This window comes from Mytilus galloprovincialis, chromosome 2 (assembly GCF_965363235.1).
Source record: "Mytilus galloprovincialis chromosome 2, xbMytGall1.hap1.1, whole genome shotgun sequence".
In the NCBI taxonomy this organism is placed as follows: domain Eukaryota; kingdom Metazoa; phylum Mollusca; class Bivalvia; order Mytilida; family Mytilidae; genus Mytilus; species Mytilus galloprovincialis.
In genome coordinates, this window is record NC_134839.1 from 102,128,855 (window position 1) to 102,148,026 (window position 19,172).

At 32.7% G+C, this 19,172-nt stretch overlaps 1 protein-coding gene across 2 annotated transcripts in view; it reads left to right on the forward strand.

The window, feature by feature from the left end:
- The window catches only part of LOC143065174 (putative ATP-dependent RNA helicase DDX23), a 57,213-nt gene extending 42,689 nt beyond the window's left edge, over nucleotides 1-14,524 (forward strand). For both annotated transcript variants that reach the window (XM_076238586.1, XM_076238587.1), the window contains 4 exons: nucleotides 1,053-1,204; nucleotides 2,135-2,243; nucleotides 2,849-3,023; nucleotides 13,795-14,524. In XM_076238586.1, coding sequence (XP_076094701.1) covers nucleotides 1,053-1,204; nucleotides 2,135-2,243; nucleotides 2,849-3,023; nucleotides 13,795-14,021 — 663 coding nt within the window. In that variant the 3' untranslated portion in view covers nucleotides 14,022-14,524. The remainder of the gene's footprint in view (nucleotides 1-1,052; nucleotides 1,205-2,134; nucleotides 2,244-2,848; nucleotides 3,024-13,794) is intronic.
- The last annotated feature ends 4,648 nt before the right edge of the window (nucleotides 14,525-19,172 follow it).

The following is a 19,172-nucleotide window of genomic DNA, read 5'->3' on the forward strand; positions in this document are numbered from 1 at the left end:
ATGTTATTACTTGTTAATCACCATTACATGGTTTGTACTTATTCTAAAAATTAGTACTTTGATCATCTGCTGTCTACTTAGATAACTGTTAATTATTTCAATTTTTAAAATAAAATACAAGGAAAACTTCAGTATCAAACAAATAGTATTTTCAGCAATTAATTTCATATTTTTGTTGTTATGAATATTTAAATTTTGTGACAATGTGATGATTTTAGTTTCCAAATAATGGTCCGAGACCACAATTGTCGTCCCTTGATTTTCGTTGTTCACGAATATAGTCCCTAGTGTTGACAGTAGGTTACTTGCCAATGTTTTTTTATACCCCTTCCAAATTTATTTCTCCATGTTTTATGTCTCAAATTGCAAGAAGGGGGGTAAAATTACACTGTAAAAAAATTTGGGTCCTGAATTTTAAAGGAAAGTGGTCCAGCTGAAAAAGGTTAAAAATTAGCACTTCGGAAGCTGTCAAAAGATTTCAAGACGCCCTAAACATAAAATTGTCCATATCTTGAGTTAGAGCCATGAAGTTTTCTATTATTTTGATATAATTTGTCCCAAAAGTAGTTCAACACACTGTAAAAATTTAATTGAGAAAGCACAGGTGGGATTTTTTATTTTTCATTTATGTTCTAAAAGAAATGCACTACGAAATAATTGTGGTCTTGGACCTAATGCATGAATATACACGTAGTTAGTTTCAATGATTTTTTTTTAACTGCACCTTCGGTATCTTTTAATTTGATTTTTACTTTTTTATATTAGTTACATACACTAAAAGACATTTTGTAGAAATCTTTGGTTAAATTCAAATGATATTTCACTGACCGGTTCAGTTCTCTTTTAAAGTTGTTAACAGTTCTGCAAAATGTGTAACCTTATATTTATTTTGACATCCAAAGTAAAACATATATATCAGCACCAGTAATATTTTATCACTTTATAAAAACTGATTTGTAAAAGAATTAAGAATATGTTGGTATTAATGACCTACATTTCCTGAATCATTCCTTCTTTTCTTCTAACAATTTTACTTTGACATTTGATTTCAGACTGTGATGTTTACAGCTACTATGCCCCCAGCAGTAGAAAGATTAGCAAAGAATTACCTTAGAAGACCTGCAGTTGTATACATAGGGTCTGCCGGCAAACCAGCAGAGAAAACAGAACAAATTGTATACATGGTATCAGATAATGAGAAGAGGTATTAAAATTGTTTACTACATGATAACTGATACTTCACAAATATGTTCTTGTAATTACTATTGTGATTGTTGAACAATGAACACGAATGTGAAATAAGCTTTTACAATTACAGGAAATGCTACTTACAAATTTCTCTAAAACAATTAGTGTAATCACAAATTTCTCTTAAAAAATTGAAGTTAAGTTATTATTTTTGCAAAGCCCAACTGTTTCAATTTTTGCAATAATAATAACTTATAAAATACCAAAATGAGCAGATTTATTTAATCCCTCCAATATTCAAATTCAACTACAAATAAATGTCTTATTTTTTGGATTTCTATGTTATCTATTGCTATGGTAAAATAAAGGGAAATCTTGCTCATAATCCTGACCTAAACATGAAATGCCTTAGGTCACGTTAAGATCATTGACATTAAAAAAAAAATAAATTTGTAAGGAGAATACATAAAAAGTTGCAAAGGGGCCAGCTGAGTACCACCTCAGGGTGCAGGATTTTTTACTCCTTTAAAGACCAATAGGTAGACTTCGACTGTTGCTGTTCTTTAGTTGGGTTGTTGTCTCTTTGACATATACCCCATTTCCATTCTCAATTTAATAAGTAACACATAGAGTATTTTTTATGCTTAAGTTGACAAAAATCATTTTAAGTTATATTGAAAAGAAAAGTTAGTGTCTCGTTACATGAAAAAAAATATATTTTGCAAATATGGCTTTAACACAACGCAGCGTAAAGTTTTATGATCCATTTGAGTGTATATCAAGATGTATTTATGGAAACAAATAATTATTAAGTTATAATTTGATAGTATAAATGTATTGTCTGCTCTATGGTCGGGTTGTTGTCTCTTTGGCACATTCCCCATTTCCATTCTCAATTTTATAAGTTATAATTTGATAGTTCAAATGTATTCTAATTGAATTGTAGGAAGAAGTTGGTTGGAATTCTACAGAGTCGGCTTGACCCACCAATTATTATCTTTGTCAACCAGAAGAAAGGTGTGGATGTGTTGGCTAAATCTCTTGAAAAGATGGGCGTAAGTAATGTTGTAAAAAATATAAAATACATATATATTTTGTCTTACTTGCATTAAGGCAGAATGAAGGCAAAAAAGATACTAATTCAGCTCTGATAGTTTAAATTATTTGTGTCAAGTTTTAAATTTCAAGAGAGAAGGATAATTTATTATGATGCCTCACTGTTGGAAGTTTTTGTCTTGGGTATGTCTGTTGTTCTTATCTTCATTTCATTGTTCATAGTTTAACATCATGAGTAACAGTACAGCTATATTTTTTATGTAGAATTATTTAAAGCATACATGTCCGTTGAACTTCATGTAATGGTTTTGTGATCAACTTTAACTATTACCATAAGAAGGCCACTATATAAGTGGAAAATGATTGAACAAATAGTATCAAGTTTTGTTCTGCTTCCAATAGACATGCAAACAATATTTTCCTGTTCCAATAGTAAAAAAAATATCAAATATGACCAGCTTAACACAATTTGGATCATTATAGCTTGTTAACCCTGCTTAAATTACAAGTAGTATGTATAACAAATAAAACAGGCATTTAACTTATAGTTCATAATAATTGTTTGGAGCCCTGGATAAATCATCTGAATCATTATATCTTTCAGTTCAATGCTACAACATTGCATGGTGGTAAAGGTCAGGAGCAGAGAGAATTTGCTTTAGCAAGTCTGAAGAACGGATCAAAGGACATCCTAGTAGCTACTGATGTGGCTGGTCGTGGTATTGATATCAAAGATGTCTCTCTCGTCATTAATTATGACATGGCTAAATCTATTGAAGGTTAGTAAAAATTAAGGTTAATGAAAGATTTTGTTTTGATATAATACATTGGCTTATTGCCAAGAAAATAGAGAATTGATGACAAATATGATAGGGATTGATTGATTGATAACAATCTGAACCAGAATATAATGATAAATTAACTGCAAACCAAAGTGTTTTGTTATATTATTGGAAGGTGTCAACAAAATTATGTCAAACATTTCATCTTGATTTTTTATAGCTTGACAAGGGAGTAGTGGGAATTGATGTTGTGTGATGTGAACAAGTAGACATAAGAATATACATGTCATACTATTGATGTTGTGTGATGTGAACAAGTAGACATAAGAATATACAGGTCATACTATTGATGTTGTGTGAAGTGAACAAGTAGACATAAGAATATACAGGTCATACTATTGATGTTGTGTGATGTGAACAAGTAGACATAAGAATATACAGGTCATACTATTGATGTTGTGTGATGTGAACAAGTAGACATAAGAATATACAGGTCATACTATTGATGTTGTGTGAAGTGAACAAGTAGACATAAGAATATACAGGTCATACTATTGATGTTGTGTGATGTGAACAAGTAGACATAAGAATATACAGGTCATACTATTGATGTTGTGTGATGTGAACAAGTAGACATAAGAATATACAGGTCATACTATTGATGTTGTGTGAAGTGAACAAGTGGACATAAGAATATACAGGTCATACTATTGATGTTGTGTGAAGTGAACAAGTAGACATAAGAATATACAGGTCATACTATTGATGTTGTGTGATGTGAACAAGTAGACATAAGAATATACAGGTCATACTATTGATGTTGTGTGAAGTGAACAAGTAGACATAAGAATATACAGGTCATACTATTGATGTTGTGTGAAGTGAACAAGTAGACATAAGAATATACATGTCATACTATTGATGTTGTGTGAAGTGAACAAGTGGACATAAGAATATACATGTCATACTATTGATGTTGTGTGAAGTGAACAAGTAGACATAAGAATATACATGTCATACTATTGATGTTGTGTGAAGTGAACAAGTAGACATAAGAATATATATATTATGTCATACTATTGATGTTGTGTGATGTGAACAAGTAGACATAAGAATATACATGTCATACTATTGATGTTGTGTGAAGTGAACAAGTGGACATAAGAATATACAGGTCATACTATTGATGTTGTGTGATGTGAACAAGTAGACATAAGAATATACAGGTCATACTATTGATGTTGTGTGATGTGAACAAGTAGACATAAGAATATACATGTCATACTATTGATGTTGTGTGAAGTGAACAAGTGGACATAAGAATATACAGGTCATACTATTGATGTTGTGTGAAGTGAACAAGTAGACATAAGAATATACATGTCATACTATTGATGTTGTGTGAAGTGAACAAGTGGACATAAGAATATACAGGTCATACTATTGATGTTGTGTGATGTGAACAAGTAGACATAAGAATATACAGGTCATACTATTGATGTTGTGTGAAGTGAACAAGTAGACATAAGAATATACAGGTCATACTATTGATGTTGTGTGAAGTGAACAAGTAGACATAAGAATATACAGGTCATACTATTGATGTTGTGTGAAGTGAACAAGTAGACATAAGAATATATAGATTATGTCATACTATTGATGTTGTGTGATGTGAACAAGTAGACATAAGAATATACAGGTCATACTATTGATGTTGTGTGAAGTGAACAAGTAGACATAAGAATATACATGTCATACTATTGATGTTGTGTGAAGTGAACAAGTGGACATAAGAATATACAGGTCATACTATTGATGTTGTGTGAAGTGAACAAGTAGACATAAGAATATACATGTCATACTATTGATGTTGTGTGAAGTGAACAAGTAGACATAAGAATATACAGGTCATACTATTGATGTTGTGTGAAGTGAACAAGTAGACATAAGAATATATAGATTATGTCATACTATTGATGTTGTGTGATGTGAACAAGTAGACATAAGAATATACATGTCATACTATTGATGTTGTGTGAAGTGAACAAGTGGACATAAGAATATACAGGTCATACTATTGATGTTGTGTGATGTGAACAAGTAGACATAAGAATATACAGGTCATACTATTGATGTTGTGTGATGTGAACAAGTAGACATAAGAATATACAGGTCATACTATTGATGTTGTGTGAAGTGAACAAGTAGACATAAGAATATACAGGTATTCTATTGATGCAATCTGCTGTTTAAAAGTAGGATGCACCGAAATACTTGACTTTTATGAACAGGCAATTTTTTTTATTTCTAAACTCCTCATAATTCACATAGAGGGTATGGTACACGAGATGAATTAAGATTTTTGAAAGAAGATTTTATTTTCCAGTTAGCCAAAATAGTTTTGATTTTCGTTTTCCTTAAAGGGAGTTTAGTATGAATTTGTAGTCACATCACTTTTAACTTTGTACACAATCTATGCATATTTATTGTGATTTGATCTTTTTAAAACATATATCAAATTAGTGATTTGACCATGAATTCATAGTTTACTGAACATTCCAATGTGATAGTTTGAAATCAGTATATTTGTAGGTTATTGTTTTGGTTTAAGGTAATACATGAAATCATAGTCCTATCAACTGAAAATTAGTACACGAGATCAATATGAGGTGAACTTTTTAATATTTGCCAAATAAAGGTTTTGACAGAAAGTTGAAAATGGTGTAAAAGTATGGTATATGCTTGAAATTGTATTCTTTGACAATCAAGTTAATACTTCCTTTAAGGCTGTTTACCGGTAGTTCATTTCTACTAATTGCTGATCTTTAACAATTGAATTAATTTCATTTTCTATAGAATTTCTAAGTACAATTTTTTGTCGCTGAAAGCTCGACATAGGGATAGTGATCCAGTGGCAGCAGCATTAACAAACTTTTTAAAAGCTTTATATTTAAGAAGAAGGATGACTTGGATGCTTCATACTTTATATATAGATGCCTTATCTTACAAAGTTTTCGTCTGTCACATGTTCATTGTCATTGACCTCATTTTCATGGTTCAGTGACTACTTGAAAAAAAAATCAGCTTTTTTTGTAATAATAATTTCTGTCTTATTAATGTGGTGTATTTTATGATGTGCAGGTCAGTACATGCACAGGTTTTATTTGACCTCGACCTGATTTTCATGGTTCATTGCCAGGGGTTGAATTTTAGCTTTTTATGGCCCCGCAACGAAGTTGTCCATGCCATATAGTTTTACACTTGTCCGAAATTCCTTCATTCAGCAACAAACCATTATACGGAGTTTTTTTCTAAACGCCTTCAGATATTGGGCTGATTTTTGGTATGTGAGTTAACCATAATGTGTTACAGATCAAGTTTATGTTTCGTTCAGATCTGCTAATTTGTGTCGAAATTAAGGGCTTTGGACTTTGATAAATTGTTGAAAATCACAGTTATCAAAGTTTTTTCTAAACGCCTTCAGATATTGGGCTGATTTTTGGTATGTGAGTTAACCATGATGTGTTACAGATCAAGTTTAAGTTTCGTTCTGAATCGCTAATTTTTGTCGAAATTACGGGCTTTGGACTTTGATAAATTGTTGAAAATCACAGTTATACGGAGTTTTTTTCTAAACGCCTTCAGATATTGGGCTGATTTTTTGGTATGTGAGTTAACAATGATGAGTTACAGATCAAGTTAAAGTTTCGTTCTGAATCGCTAATTTTTGTCGAAATTACGGGCTTTGGACTTTGATAAATTGTTGAAAATCACAGTTATACAGACTTTATTTCTATACGCCTCCAGATTTTGAGCTGACTTTAGATATGTGATACTACCCTGATTTTTGGTATGTGAGTTAACCATAATGTGTTACAAATCAAGTTTAAGTTTCGTTCAGATCTGCTAATTTTTGTTGAAATTAAGGGCTTTGGACTTTGATAAATTGTTGAAAATCACAGTTATACAGAGTTTTTTCTAAACGCCTTCAGATATTGGGCTGATTTTTATGCCCCATTTTTATGCCCCATTTTTGGGCATTATGTTTTCTGGTCTGTGCGTCCGTTCGTCCGTCTGTTCGTTCGTTCGTCCGTTCGTTCGTCCGTTCGTCCGTCTGTCCCGCTTCAGGTTAAAGTTTTTGGTCGAGGTAGTTTTTGATGAAGTTGGAGTCTAATCAACTTGAAACTTAGTATATATGTTCTGTATGATATGATCTTTCTAATTTTAATTCCAAATTAGAGATTTAACCCCATTTTCACGGTCCACTGAACATAGAAAATGAAAGTGCATGTTTCAGGTTAAAGTTTTTCAGGTTAAAGTTTTTGGTCAAGGTAGTTTTTGATGAAGTTGAAGTCCAATCAACTTGAAACTTAGTACACATGTTCCTTATGATATGATCTTTCTAATTTTAAAGCCAAATTAAACTTTTGACCCCAATTTCACGGTCCACTGAACATAGAAAATGAAAGTGCATGTTTCAGGTTAAAGTTTTTCAGGTTAAAGTTTTTGGTCAAGGTAGTTTTTGATGAAGTTGAAGTCCAATCAACTTGAAACTTAGTACACATGTTCCTTATGATATGATCTTTCTAATTTTAAAGCCAAATTAAACTTTTGACCCCAATTTCACGGTCCACTGAACATAGAAAATGAAAGTGCATGTTTCAGGTTAAAGTTTTTGGTCAAGGTAGTTTTTGATGAAGTTGAAGTCCAATCAACTTGAAACTTATTACACATGTTCCCTATGATATTATCTTTCTAATTTTAATGCCTAATTATATTTTTTATCCAATTTCATGGTCCATTGAACATGGAAAATGATAGTGTGAGTGGGGCATCCGTGTACTTTGGACACATTCTTGTTGGTATGTGAGTTAACCATGATGTGTTACAAATCAAGTTTAAGTTTCGTTCCGAATCGCTTATTTTTGTCGAAATTACAGGCTTTGGACTTTGATAAATTGTTGAAAATCACAGTTATACAGACTTTATTTCTATACGCCTCCAGATTTTGAGCTGACTTTAGATATGTGATACTACCATCATGTTTGTGTCCACATGTGTTATTCAAATTGCAGATTTTTCAACTGTTTGGGACAGGGCCATTCGTGTCGCTTTGACACATCTAGTTTGTGTACTGGTCAGCCGGACCAGTGGACTGAAAAATCTACTGGTACAGCTCCAAATCTACTGGTCCTGCAAAAATTACATTCATTTGAAAAACACAAAATAAATGATAGATGTTAACTTATATTTTCATGCTTTCTTTTACATATGTTAGACAAGAAAGAGAGAGATCCTGATTTTGATTTTAATTTCAATGATTTTTGGAAAATGACGCTTTCAGCGACATGTTTCCGATACTAGTGAACTGAACTTCCATTACATTTCTTTGCCTACCGCGCTTGGTTTGTATTTACTTTCCATTACATTTCTCCGTCTACCGCGCTTGGTTTCGTATTTACTATTTTACATACAAACTGGAATTTGCTTGTATTATCATTTATGTGTAGTAATCAACCGAGAACCAGTTTACATACCTCCGGTCCTTCTTATTACCAAAAAGATAGAAGTGTACCAACCAATGTTGTTAAGATACTCATAAATCTATTTTTATAAATTTATTGATTATGTGAAGTAAAACTAAAACATTGTTAAAACCAGTCTGCACCAAAAACTTTTTCAACTACTAGTCCGAAGACCAATATCCTGACATTTTTCTTATTGGTCCAAACAAAGTTTTGCAAAAACTTACTAGTCAGAATGAAATTTTACTAGTCTGGGGAATCGGACTAGGGGCTAACCCTGCAGACTGGTTAAAACGGTAAAGATATATAATTAATCGGGGAAAACTTGATAGTCTTTTCTTTTTACAAACAACTGACTTTTTTTTATAAGAAAATATAATGTGTCCGTGTTGGTCCACTTTGTACTGGTTATAAGACAGATCGAAGTACAGGAAATCCGACTCAATCTTTGTTTACAAAGTTACAACAGTAGAGTCTGTAACAGACTGTATCTGTATGACATGTGAATAAATTGTCGATATCGATGCTGGCTTAAATACAACGGTTTCATTGGCGGGGCGGGAGAACAGATTTAAAGCTCTCTACGTTTGATGCGTGCACAACAGTGTCGTCTAGCTGATTCGGCGCGATCACTGTCTTATCTAGTCAAATCGGCACCTGGTCAATTCGGCACCCAGTATAGTCAAATCGGCATCTAGTCAAATTGGCACCTGGTTAAATCGGCACTTGATATAGTCAATTCGCCACCCATATTAGATTTGTTTAATATATATTTTTATAACAGTAAAAATAAGGAATGGGTTGTCCAGAAATATTAACCTAACTTTATCATGTTTATTCACATTTTTAAGGGTTGATGTATATATTATTTCTCTCTCAACTAAATGTGTATTTTTTAAAAATTATATACATGAGGTATTGGATATGTTTTATGCATTTTTAGCTCACCTGTCGTCCGTCGTCGTCGTTATCTTTTTACATTTTGAACTTCTTCTAGAGAACCACTGGCATGAATGTTCCTCATAAGGTGCTGACCAAGTGTTGTTACTTTGTAGCCGATCCATCATCCAAGATGGCCGCCAGCGGGGGACTTAGTTTAACATTGGACCCAATGGGAAATGCATACAAATGACTTCTTTTAGAGAACCACTGAATGGAATAAAACCAAACATGGCATGAATGTTCCTTATAAGGTGCTGAACAAGTGTTGTTACTTTGTAGCCGATCCATCATCCAAGATGGCCGCCAGCGGGGGACTAAGTTTAACTTAGGACCCTATGGGAAATGCATACAAATGACTTCTTTTAGAGAACCACAGAATGGAATGAAACCAAACATGGCATGAATGTTCCTTATAAGGTGCTGACCAAGTGTTGTTACTTTGTAGCCGATCCATCATCCAAGATGACCGCCAGCGGGGTACTAAGTTTAACATAGGACCCTATGGGAAATGCATACAAATGACTTCTTTTAGAGAACTACTGAATGGAATAAAACCAAACATGGCATGAATGTTCCCTATGAGATGCTGACCAAGTGTTGTTACTTTGTAGCCGATCCATCATCCAAGATGGCCGCCAGCAGGGGACTTAGTTTAACATAGGACCCTATGGGAAATGCATATAAATGACTTCTTTTAGAGAACCACTGAATGGAATGAAACCAAACATGGCATGAATGTTCCTTATAAGGTGTTGACCAAGTGTTGTTACTTTGTAGCGGATCCATCATACAAGATGGCCGCCAGCGGGGGACTTAGTTTAACATTGGACACAATGGGAAATGCATACAAATGACTTCTTTTAGAGAACCACTGAATGGAATGAAACCAAACATGGCATGAATGTTCCTTATAAGGTGCTGACCAAGTGTTGTTACTTTGTAGCCGATCCATCATCCAAAATGGCCGCCAGCGGGGGACTAAGTTTAACATAGGACCCTATGGGAAATGCATACAAATGACTTCTTTTAGAGAACTACTGAATGGAATAAACCAAACATGGCATGAATGTTCCCTATGAGGTGCTGACCAAGTGTTGTTACTTTGTAGCAGATCCATCATCCAAGATGGCCGCCAGCGGGGGACTTAGTTTAACATAGGACCCGATGGGAAATACATAAAAATGTCTTCTTTTAGAGAACCACTGAATAGAATGAAGTCAAACAAAGCATGAATGTTCCTCATGACATGCTGACCAATTGTTGTTACTTTGTTGCCAATCCATCAACCAAGGTGGCTTCCAGCAGGGGACTTGGTTTAACATAGGACCCTATGGGAAATACATACAAATGTCTTCTTTTAGAGAACCACTGAATTGAATGAAAGCAAACATAGCTTATATGGTCCTTTCTTAATGAGGTGCTGGCCAAGTGTTGTTACTTTGTAGCCAAATTTTTTCTTTTTATATGATTTCAAAAACCCAAGTAGAATCAGGTGAGCGATACAGGCTCTTGAGAGCCTCTAGTTTAACCAGTTGAGGATTTTGCAGGAATATTGGATTAATCAGAGACTTAATATGCCTCTGGATTAATGCTGTATAAACTTTCCTAAAAAAAACCACCTACAGTAATTGGTAATTATTTTGCATGAAAGTTTGAATTGTTGAAAGGGACTCATAGTTTACCGTTGTATTGCTTCTTATTGTTTTATTGTTAAACAACAGCTTGGGTAAGGGTTTCGTTATTTCATTTTTGTTAAGAATAAAACACCAATCATCGAACTACCTGTATACTGTTGAGTTAAAACATTTTAACTATGTACTTATTGATTAATTGAAAAAACACTTATCAAAACATCAGTCATAGAATGTTGGGAAAACTTTAACATAATTAAACTTTTGTATTCTACCTACTTGATGCTTTTAAAGATGCACATGATGTAATGCATGAAAAAATCCCAACCCCAAAAATACATCATCATGATCATGGTTTATCATGTTTATACATTTTTAGAATTATTTATATATATTATTGGATGCCTAATTGACTTAAAATAGGTGCCGATTTGACAAGTTGTCGATTTAACCAGTTGCTGATTTTACTTTTTCTATGGGTGCAGATTTGACCGGGTGCCGATTTGACTTGTACCGTTAAGTGAGTTTGAATATTGTACGGTGTTTTACTTGGTGGAATGTCAATACACTCACAGTAAGAGTTATTCTTTACTTGCTTTCCACAATAATTGTTGCGTGGTATTCTTTGAATTTCTCGGCAGTTATGGTTCTCTTCGGACATGCTTTTAAGAGGAATTCGTCTGGTTCAATAGCATGAATCAGCCCCTCAACTACTTTGTACATAAATACTAACTTTGACTTCAATGCCTTGTTCATCCTTGTCTGGAGATCTTGTTGTAGTTCCAGTTTGGCAAGCATTTTGGAGACTTGTCCATCCTCTCTTGACTTGTAATCTCTGGTGATAAATTTTGCCGCTTGACATGTTTATTTTTGTTACCGGGTAGGGGTCACATACTATGGCTCCATATTAAATTATGAGATCAATTCCTAAAGGTCTAGTTCATTATCCAATCTGACACAAATTCCAATAACTGGAATGCCACCCAAGTTGAATATATGGTGACCCACTATAAGCATAATTACTTGGAATTGTGTTTATACCATGATGGTTCAATGGCATACATTTAAATGGAGACAGAAATTTGACATGAAAGATTGTGGTTAAAAACTAGCTTACTATGATATTTGGTTAAGGAATGAATATCATATTATATGGGTCATGGGCAGAGTTGTTATAAAATATCAATATGGCAGAGAAGTAGTTTCAAGTTTCATATAAAGCGACCTGACTGACATGAAATAAAAAGGAATATCCCTATTTGTCTAATCTTCAATGTGAAATAAAACAAGTACATGTATAACAATATTGTGTAAATCTACAGAAATAGAATTTGCTTCAAGTAACAGAAATAGCTATGTCACTAGTAACTTATTTAATGAGTATGTGGTTAATTAGTCATATAACGTATGACCTCAAGAGCATTATTTACTATTTCTATTTACTGTTCTGATATTTTTTTTTTTACTATCAATGTGTCACACTTTGCATTCAGTCTTGACTCTTGACCTATTCATTTGTATTAAAAAAAAACACAGTCAGTTGTCATCTTCACTTCACACACACATATACGAATATGAATTATATGCTTATGAGACATGTTGCAATGTTCAACTTATTACGGTATGTGAAAATCAAGACTTGCATAAACAATATCCCAATATTAGAGGCAGTGGCGTCATTTTTCCTCAGAGCTTTCAGCTCTTTGATCTTTATCAAAATCAGGGTCAAGGTTTAACTCCTTCCAAAAATTTCCACATAATGTGTTGTTGTGAAGAACACTCACCCAAGATATTAATCAACTTGATTAATTGTAATGCTTAGTACCCCAGAGTACCATGTAACTGATTTCAAAGGTACATTTTTTGGTAAACAAACCGAGTTTGTGATGCAATCAGGGGTTTTTATCGACAAATTTCTACTGGTCTGCCAGACCACCAGCTGATAAAATCTACTGGTCCAATGCAAATTCTACTGGTTTTGGAACAGCGTTAATTTCTACCCCTGTTCATTGCTCACTGTTGAGTTTTTTTCCATTTGGTCTGTTTTTCTTAAACTATAACCAAAAGGTCAACTATATTTGTTGTATGGAATGATTTTGAGGTGTATATGTTATCATCTGACCTCATTATCATGGTTCATTGGTCAATGTTTAGTTTTTTATTTGTTATAAATTTGTGAATGGAAATGGGGAATGTGTCGAGAGACAACAACCCGACCAAAGAACAGACTACAGCAGAAGGTCACCAACAGGTTTTCAATGCAGCAAGAAATTCCCTTACCCAGAGGCGTCCTTCAGCTGGCCCCTAAACAAATATATATACTAGTTCAGTGATAATAAATGCCATACTAAATTCCATTTTCTATTTCTTAGAAACCAAAAGCAATAGGTCAACTGTATTGAATGATTGTAAGGTGTACATATATTTCTTGTTTGGTTTATCTGACCTTGGTCTCATTTTCTAGGATCATGTTAAGTTGTTGTGATACTTGTAGTAAAGCTTTATATTAAGGACTATCAACATAAAATCAATGGTTATTAAAAAAGATGAGACATTTCAGTGTGTGCACTCTTTGTTATTGTAGTTATACTACATTCATTGAAAAGTTAGAAAAGAATTGGCAACAAAATATTTATTATTTTTTAACACCATTTTTTGTGTGAATTTCAGATTACACTCATCGTATTGGAAGAACTGGTCGTGCTGGCAAGACTGGTACAGCTATTACATTCCTGACCAAAAATGATAGTTTTGTGTTCTATGACTTGAAGCAGGCTTTGATAAATAGCCCTGTGTCACATTGTCCACCAGAACTTGCAAGCCATCCTGATGCTCAGCACAAGCCAGGATTAGTTGTTCAGAAGAAGAGAAAAGATGAGACTATTTTTCTGAGCTAAATTACATACATTTATACATTGTATAGTAATGTTGGTCCGACATGTTTAAAGATATCCAAGATTGTTATGACCAAGGACTGTATAATTTGAATTTTGTCTTTGGCAAATATGTATTTTGTGAATGCATACATGTTTCATATGATGGGATATTGATGTAATGATAAGTATAGATGCAGATGGAAGATTTACTGTATATTACACACTACTATAGTGTGGTCGCTGTGTATAATATTTTTGATACTGCAACTTCTTTTAAAAATTGTACTGAAAAAATTTAACTACATACAACTTAATTTTCAGAATACATTTGTGTATAAAGCTGAGTTTGTTTTATTGTAGTTTTAACCCACACAGTACATTTGTTATTACATAAGCTAATTTGAATTATGTTAAATTGATAATATCATTACACATTCATGAACTATGTAATGTTTTGTCATGTTAATGGATACCCTTCATGAATGATATGTTGTAAATGTTATGAATAAATCATAGAAATATAAGTAGCTATTGTGATGATTTACTGTATATGAAATTACCACCTCCTCTATTTATCAATATAAGACAACGCTGTGGATTTTTTTTTAGTCTAGCAATTCACTGTTTAAGGTTACAACAAAAGATTGAATTACTGACAATTTAATCTGTTCCTTAATGGCCCACCTTGCCAAATGACCAGAGAAAATGTATCAAACCTTAAAAAAATGTCCATATATATTGGTCTTTTTTTATATGAAAGTAAGGCCAACTAAAATTAATTAGTAGATTTTCATCCAAATTTTTGAAAAAAATGGGGCGGGTGGGAGGATTTTATTTTTTAAATTTTATTTCATAAGAAACCCTCTAGTGACGAGTTCTTTATACCGCAGTGGTATAAACAAGTGTAAAATAAGCTAATATATCATATTGTATATACATGTATAAGGAATCGTTCATAAATTTTCAAACTCTTTAAAAATAAATATCTCTGATAGGCAACCACAATTGACTGTTTTACATGTAATTGCTACTTTAGAAACCTATCTATAGTAAACATCAAAAACATGGAGAAAATTAATGCTCTCTTCAGTTGGACTATTCCTACACCAAATTTATTTTGCTTTCTAAGCGATGGTTTGAAGTTCCTAAAAAATTAAGTAAACTTGTACAAATATATGCAATACAAGTATTATGAGTACAGAATTAAATGAAAACTCCAACAATGTTGAAAGCAATAGGGTTGGTGCTAAAGCAAGATGCAAATACAAAAAAAGGAAATAAAGACCATAAAGAAAAACAAAACATTATAATTGTAGATAACATTGATGACCCCAAGAACTTTGCAAGTAGTAAAGAAATTAGAAAAGAAATTGCAAAGCATCCAATACTTGAAGAAAAAAAAATTCAATACGCTTATAGTTTACCACGAGGAGGAATCGCTCTTCACTTCAAAGAAAATCATAAAGTAGACTCAAACAATATTGACCACCTTATACCAACAAAATTGTTTGGAAACACAAGTAAAAGACATATCCCTAACTACAACAATCAAAATCAGCAGTTAACAGGATTTCTTCGAAATATTCCATTAAATTGTAATGTGCTAGAACTCAGGGAAAAGTTTGAGTCAAAATCAAATATTAAAATTTCAGATATACACCAATTGAGGTATTGGGACACAAAAATTTGTATGCCAATCGCTAAAATTAAGTTTAGATCAGAAGGTGATTTACAAAAAGCAATAAATCTAGGATTATTCAAGCTTGTTGATGGAAAGAAAGAAGTTTTTGTGGAAAGAAAGCGTGTCAATAAAGTTACTCGTTGCTATAACTGTCATCGTTTTGGTCATAACCAAGTCAAATGTACACTTCCCAAAAGATGCTATAACTGTGGACAAGAGAATTGTACAGAAAAACATTGCATCAAAAACTCTAAATGTCCAAATTGCTCAGGAAACCATAAACCTTCATCATCAAAGTGTCCAAAATTTCTCCAATGTGTTAACGATAACAGATTTAATCAGTCAGTCTAAGTACAAAATGAAAATTCTCTTTATAAACGCTCAGTCATTCAAAACTGCATTTGGACTACATGACATAGTAGAAAAATACAATATTGAAATACTATGTGTAAATGAAACTTTTGAAAATCCAAACTCGCCAATACATTTCAAAGATTGGAAAGTTTATTCTTCACCAAGAAAAGACAAAACTGGAGGAGGATCTGCCATCTTCATTAAACCAACATTAAATTTTGTTACTATAAGAAAGCCTGAATATGAACTTGATTCAATAGAAATGGTGTGTATAGAGGTAACAGATAGATCAAATAAAACATTTAATATTTGGGTTCCATATGTTCCACCAGAAAAACCTAAATTAATGGAGGAACTTTGTAATGTTGTTAAAAAAGAAAAATTGAAAAATCTAATTTTATTAGGTGACTTAAATGCAAAAAGTATGGAATGGAATAATCCTAAGGAAAACTCACATGGTAAACTATTGGAAAACTGTATGACAACTTCAAATTTAATATGTACAAATGATGGACAATATACTAGAAGAAATAGTTCAAGTGTAATTGACATAGCACTTGTCTCGCAAGAAATATACAATTCTGTCTCAGACTGCATTACTCTTACTCATGAAACTGTACAATCTGACCATATTGCTGTATACTTAAACATACAAAGTGAAGAAAATGTTGAAATAGAAGAAATGGAGGAAACCTGGAACTTGAAAAAAGCAGATTGGAAAAAAATGGAAAGAATCAACAAAGGAGAGATTCGAAAATTTTATATTTAATAGAGAGGAAAAGGTACAAGAATTGTATAACAGATTTGAAAAGGAAATTATGGAATGCATGGAAGAGTAAATTCCAAAAATTGAGAAAAAAAAGTTCTTTGCTCATAGGCACCCAGTCTGGTGGGATGACGCTGTAAAAGAAAGTAAAAAAAGCCTTAATCAAGCACAACGTAAATTTAAAGTTAAAAGTACTCCGAATAATTTTGAAAATCTTAAACAAGCAGAAATTAATTTCAACAACGTAAAGGATTTGGCCCAAGAGGAATGGGGAAACAACTTAGCAGAAAAGCTTTCAAAAGCATCTAATGTCAAGGACAAATGGAGTGTATTTAGAAAAATGACAAAGAAGCAAAATAATAACATGGTACTTCCATTTGTTGATGGAAATGGAAACGTAACATTTAAAGAAGAAATAAAATGTGAAGAACTAGAAACAACTTTCTTCAAGGGAAAACACTTAAATCCCATTTCCTTTAATGAAAAATTTTATAAAGAAATAATGGACAAATATCATTTAATCTCAAATGATGAAGAACAACACTTAGATGATGACAAGGATATTAATATAAACTTTGCCATAGAACAAGATGAGCTGGCTGGTGCAGTTTACAGACTAAAAAATGAAACTTGTCCAGGACCTGATAATTACTTTTCATTACTATTTATTAATGGAGATGATAATCTGTATAGCACTTTATTATATATAATGAATAAATCATGGGATGAGGGTTCCTTACCAAAATCATGGAAACAAGCAAATGTCAAGTTCATCAAAAAAATTGGTAAACCAAACTACAATAATCCCTCATCATATCGTCCAATTAACTTAACAAGCATACTAGGTAAACTAATGGAAAGAATAGTAACGTCAAGGTTAGAAGGTTATGTAGAGTCAAAATTTATATTAGATAAAGAACAAGAAGGTTTTCGACATTTCCGCTCCACCGACAATGCTTTATTATCATTTGTTCAAAACATCTTTAATGGATTTAATAAAGATGAAAGTACTATCGCATTAATGATTGACCTAGAAAAAGCCTATGATAGTGTTTGGAGAGAAGGACTTTTAACAAAACTACATGGATATGGAATTAAAGGTAAAATCTGGAAATGGATAGAGAATTTTTTACAAAACAGAGAAGCAAGATGTAATATAAACAAGCATCAGGGACAATGGTTTAAAACTCAAATTGGGCTTCCACAAGGATCAGTAATATCCCCCTTACTTTTCAACATCTTTATTATTGATATTTTTGCTAAAATTTCCTCTAACAAATGTAAATTTGCTGATGATGGGACAATCTGGAAAACAGGCAAAGACAAAGATGAATTAGTGAAGGAGTTACAAAAAGATATCAACTCTATCCATGAATGGTCAACAAAATGGAGAATAAACCTTAGTATAGAAAAAACAGAATTTTGTGTATTTTCCAGAAATGGTATGACAAAGGAGAACATCAAGATAATGTTACAAGGAAAGGAATTAAAATATAATCCTAACCCCAAAATTTTAGGCCTTACTTTAGATGAAAAATGTAATTTCAATAAACACATAGACACTGTTGAGCAAAAAGCACAAAAATCCTTAGGGATAATCAGAAACATCAAGGGAATAGCAAAGGTATCTACAAAAATTTTGATACAGATATATCAAAGTATAGTGTTGTCTACAATGTTATATGCTAGTAGTGTATGGCAAATCAACAACAACACACATATAGATAAATTAAATGCTATTCAAAGAAAAGGACTAGCCTTATGTCTCAACCAACCAGTAACAGCTAGTATAGAAGCCTTGGAAGTAGTAGCAGGAATACTACCACTGGACCTCAAAAGAGAAGAAGCTGGTATAAGACAAATTGCAAAAATAAAATCATATAAAATCACTATCCCTATTAAACAAATTTTTGAAGATTGGAAAAATATAAATGAACCTGAAAAGATAATCTCACCAATTGGAAAAATGGTATTACAGTCTGAAGACATGAAGAGGTCAACAGATATTGATTCTGATTATATAGAGTCTCAATTTGAATTCCGAGGGTTAGCAGCCTCAAAATCACCACCAGAGTATTGGAAAAATCTTGGAAGTTCAAAGACTAGATCAGAGGAACAAGCATTTCAGGGAAAGACTATCATTTTGGAAAAAATACAGCAACTTAAAAAGAATACAACATTAGCTTTCACTGATGGCTCCTGCAAAGGAAACCCAGGTCCATGTGGGGCTGGGGCAGCTATTTTAATATCAAACAGCACAGAACATGTGGAGTTAACACAGCCAGTTTCCAATAGAGGTTCTATTTTATTAGGGGAATTAGTAGCTATCAAGCTGGTAATAGATTTTCTTATAATTCCAAACAACAGAAAA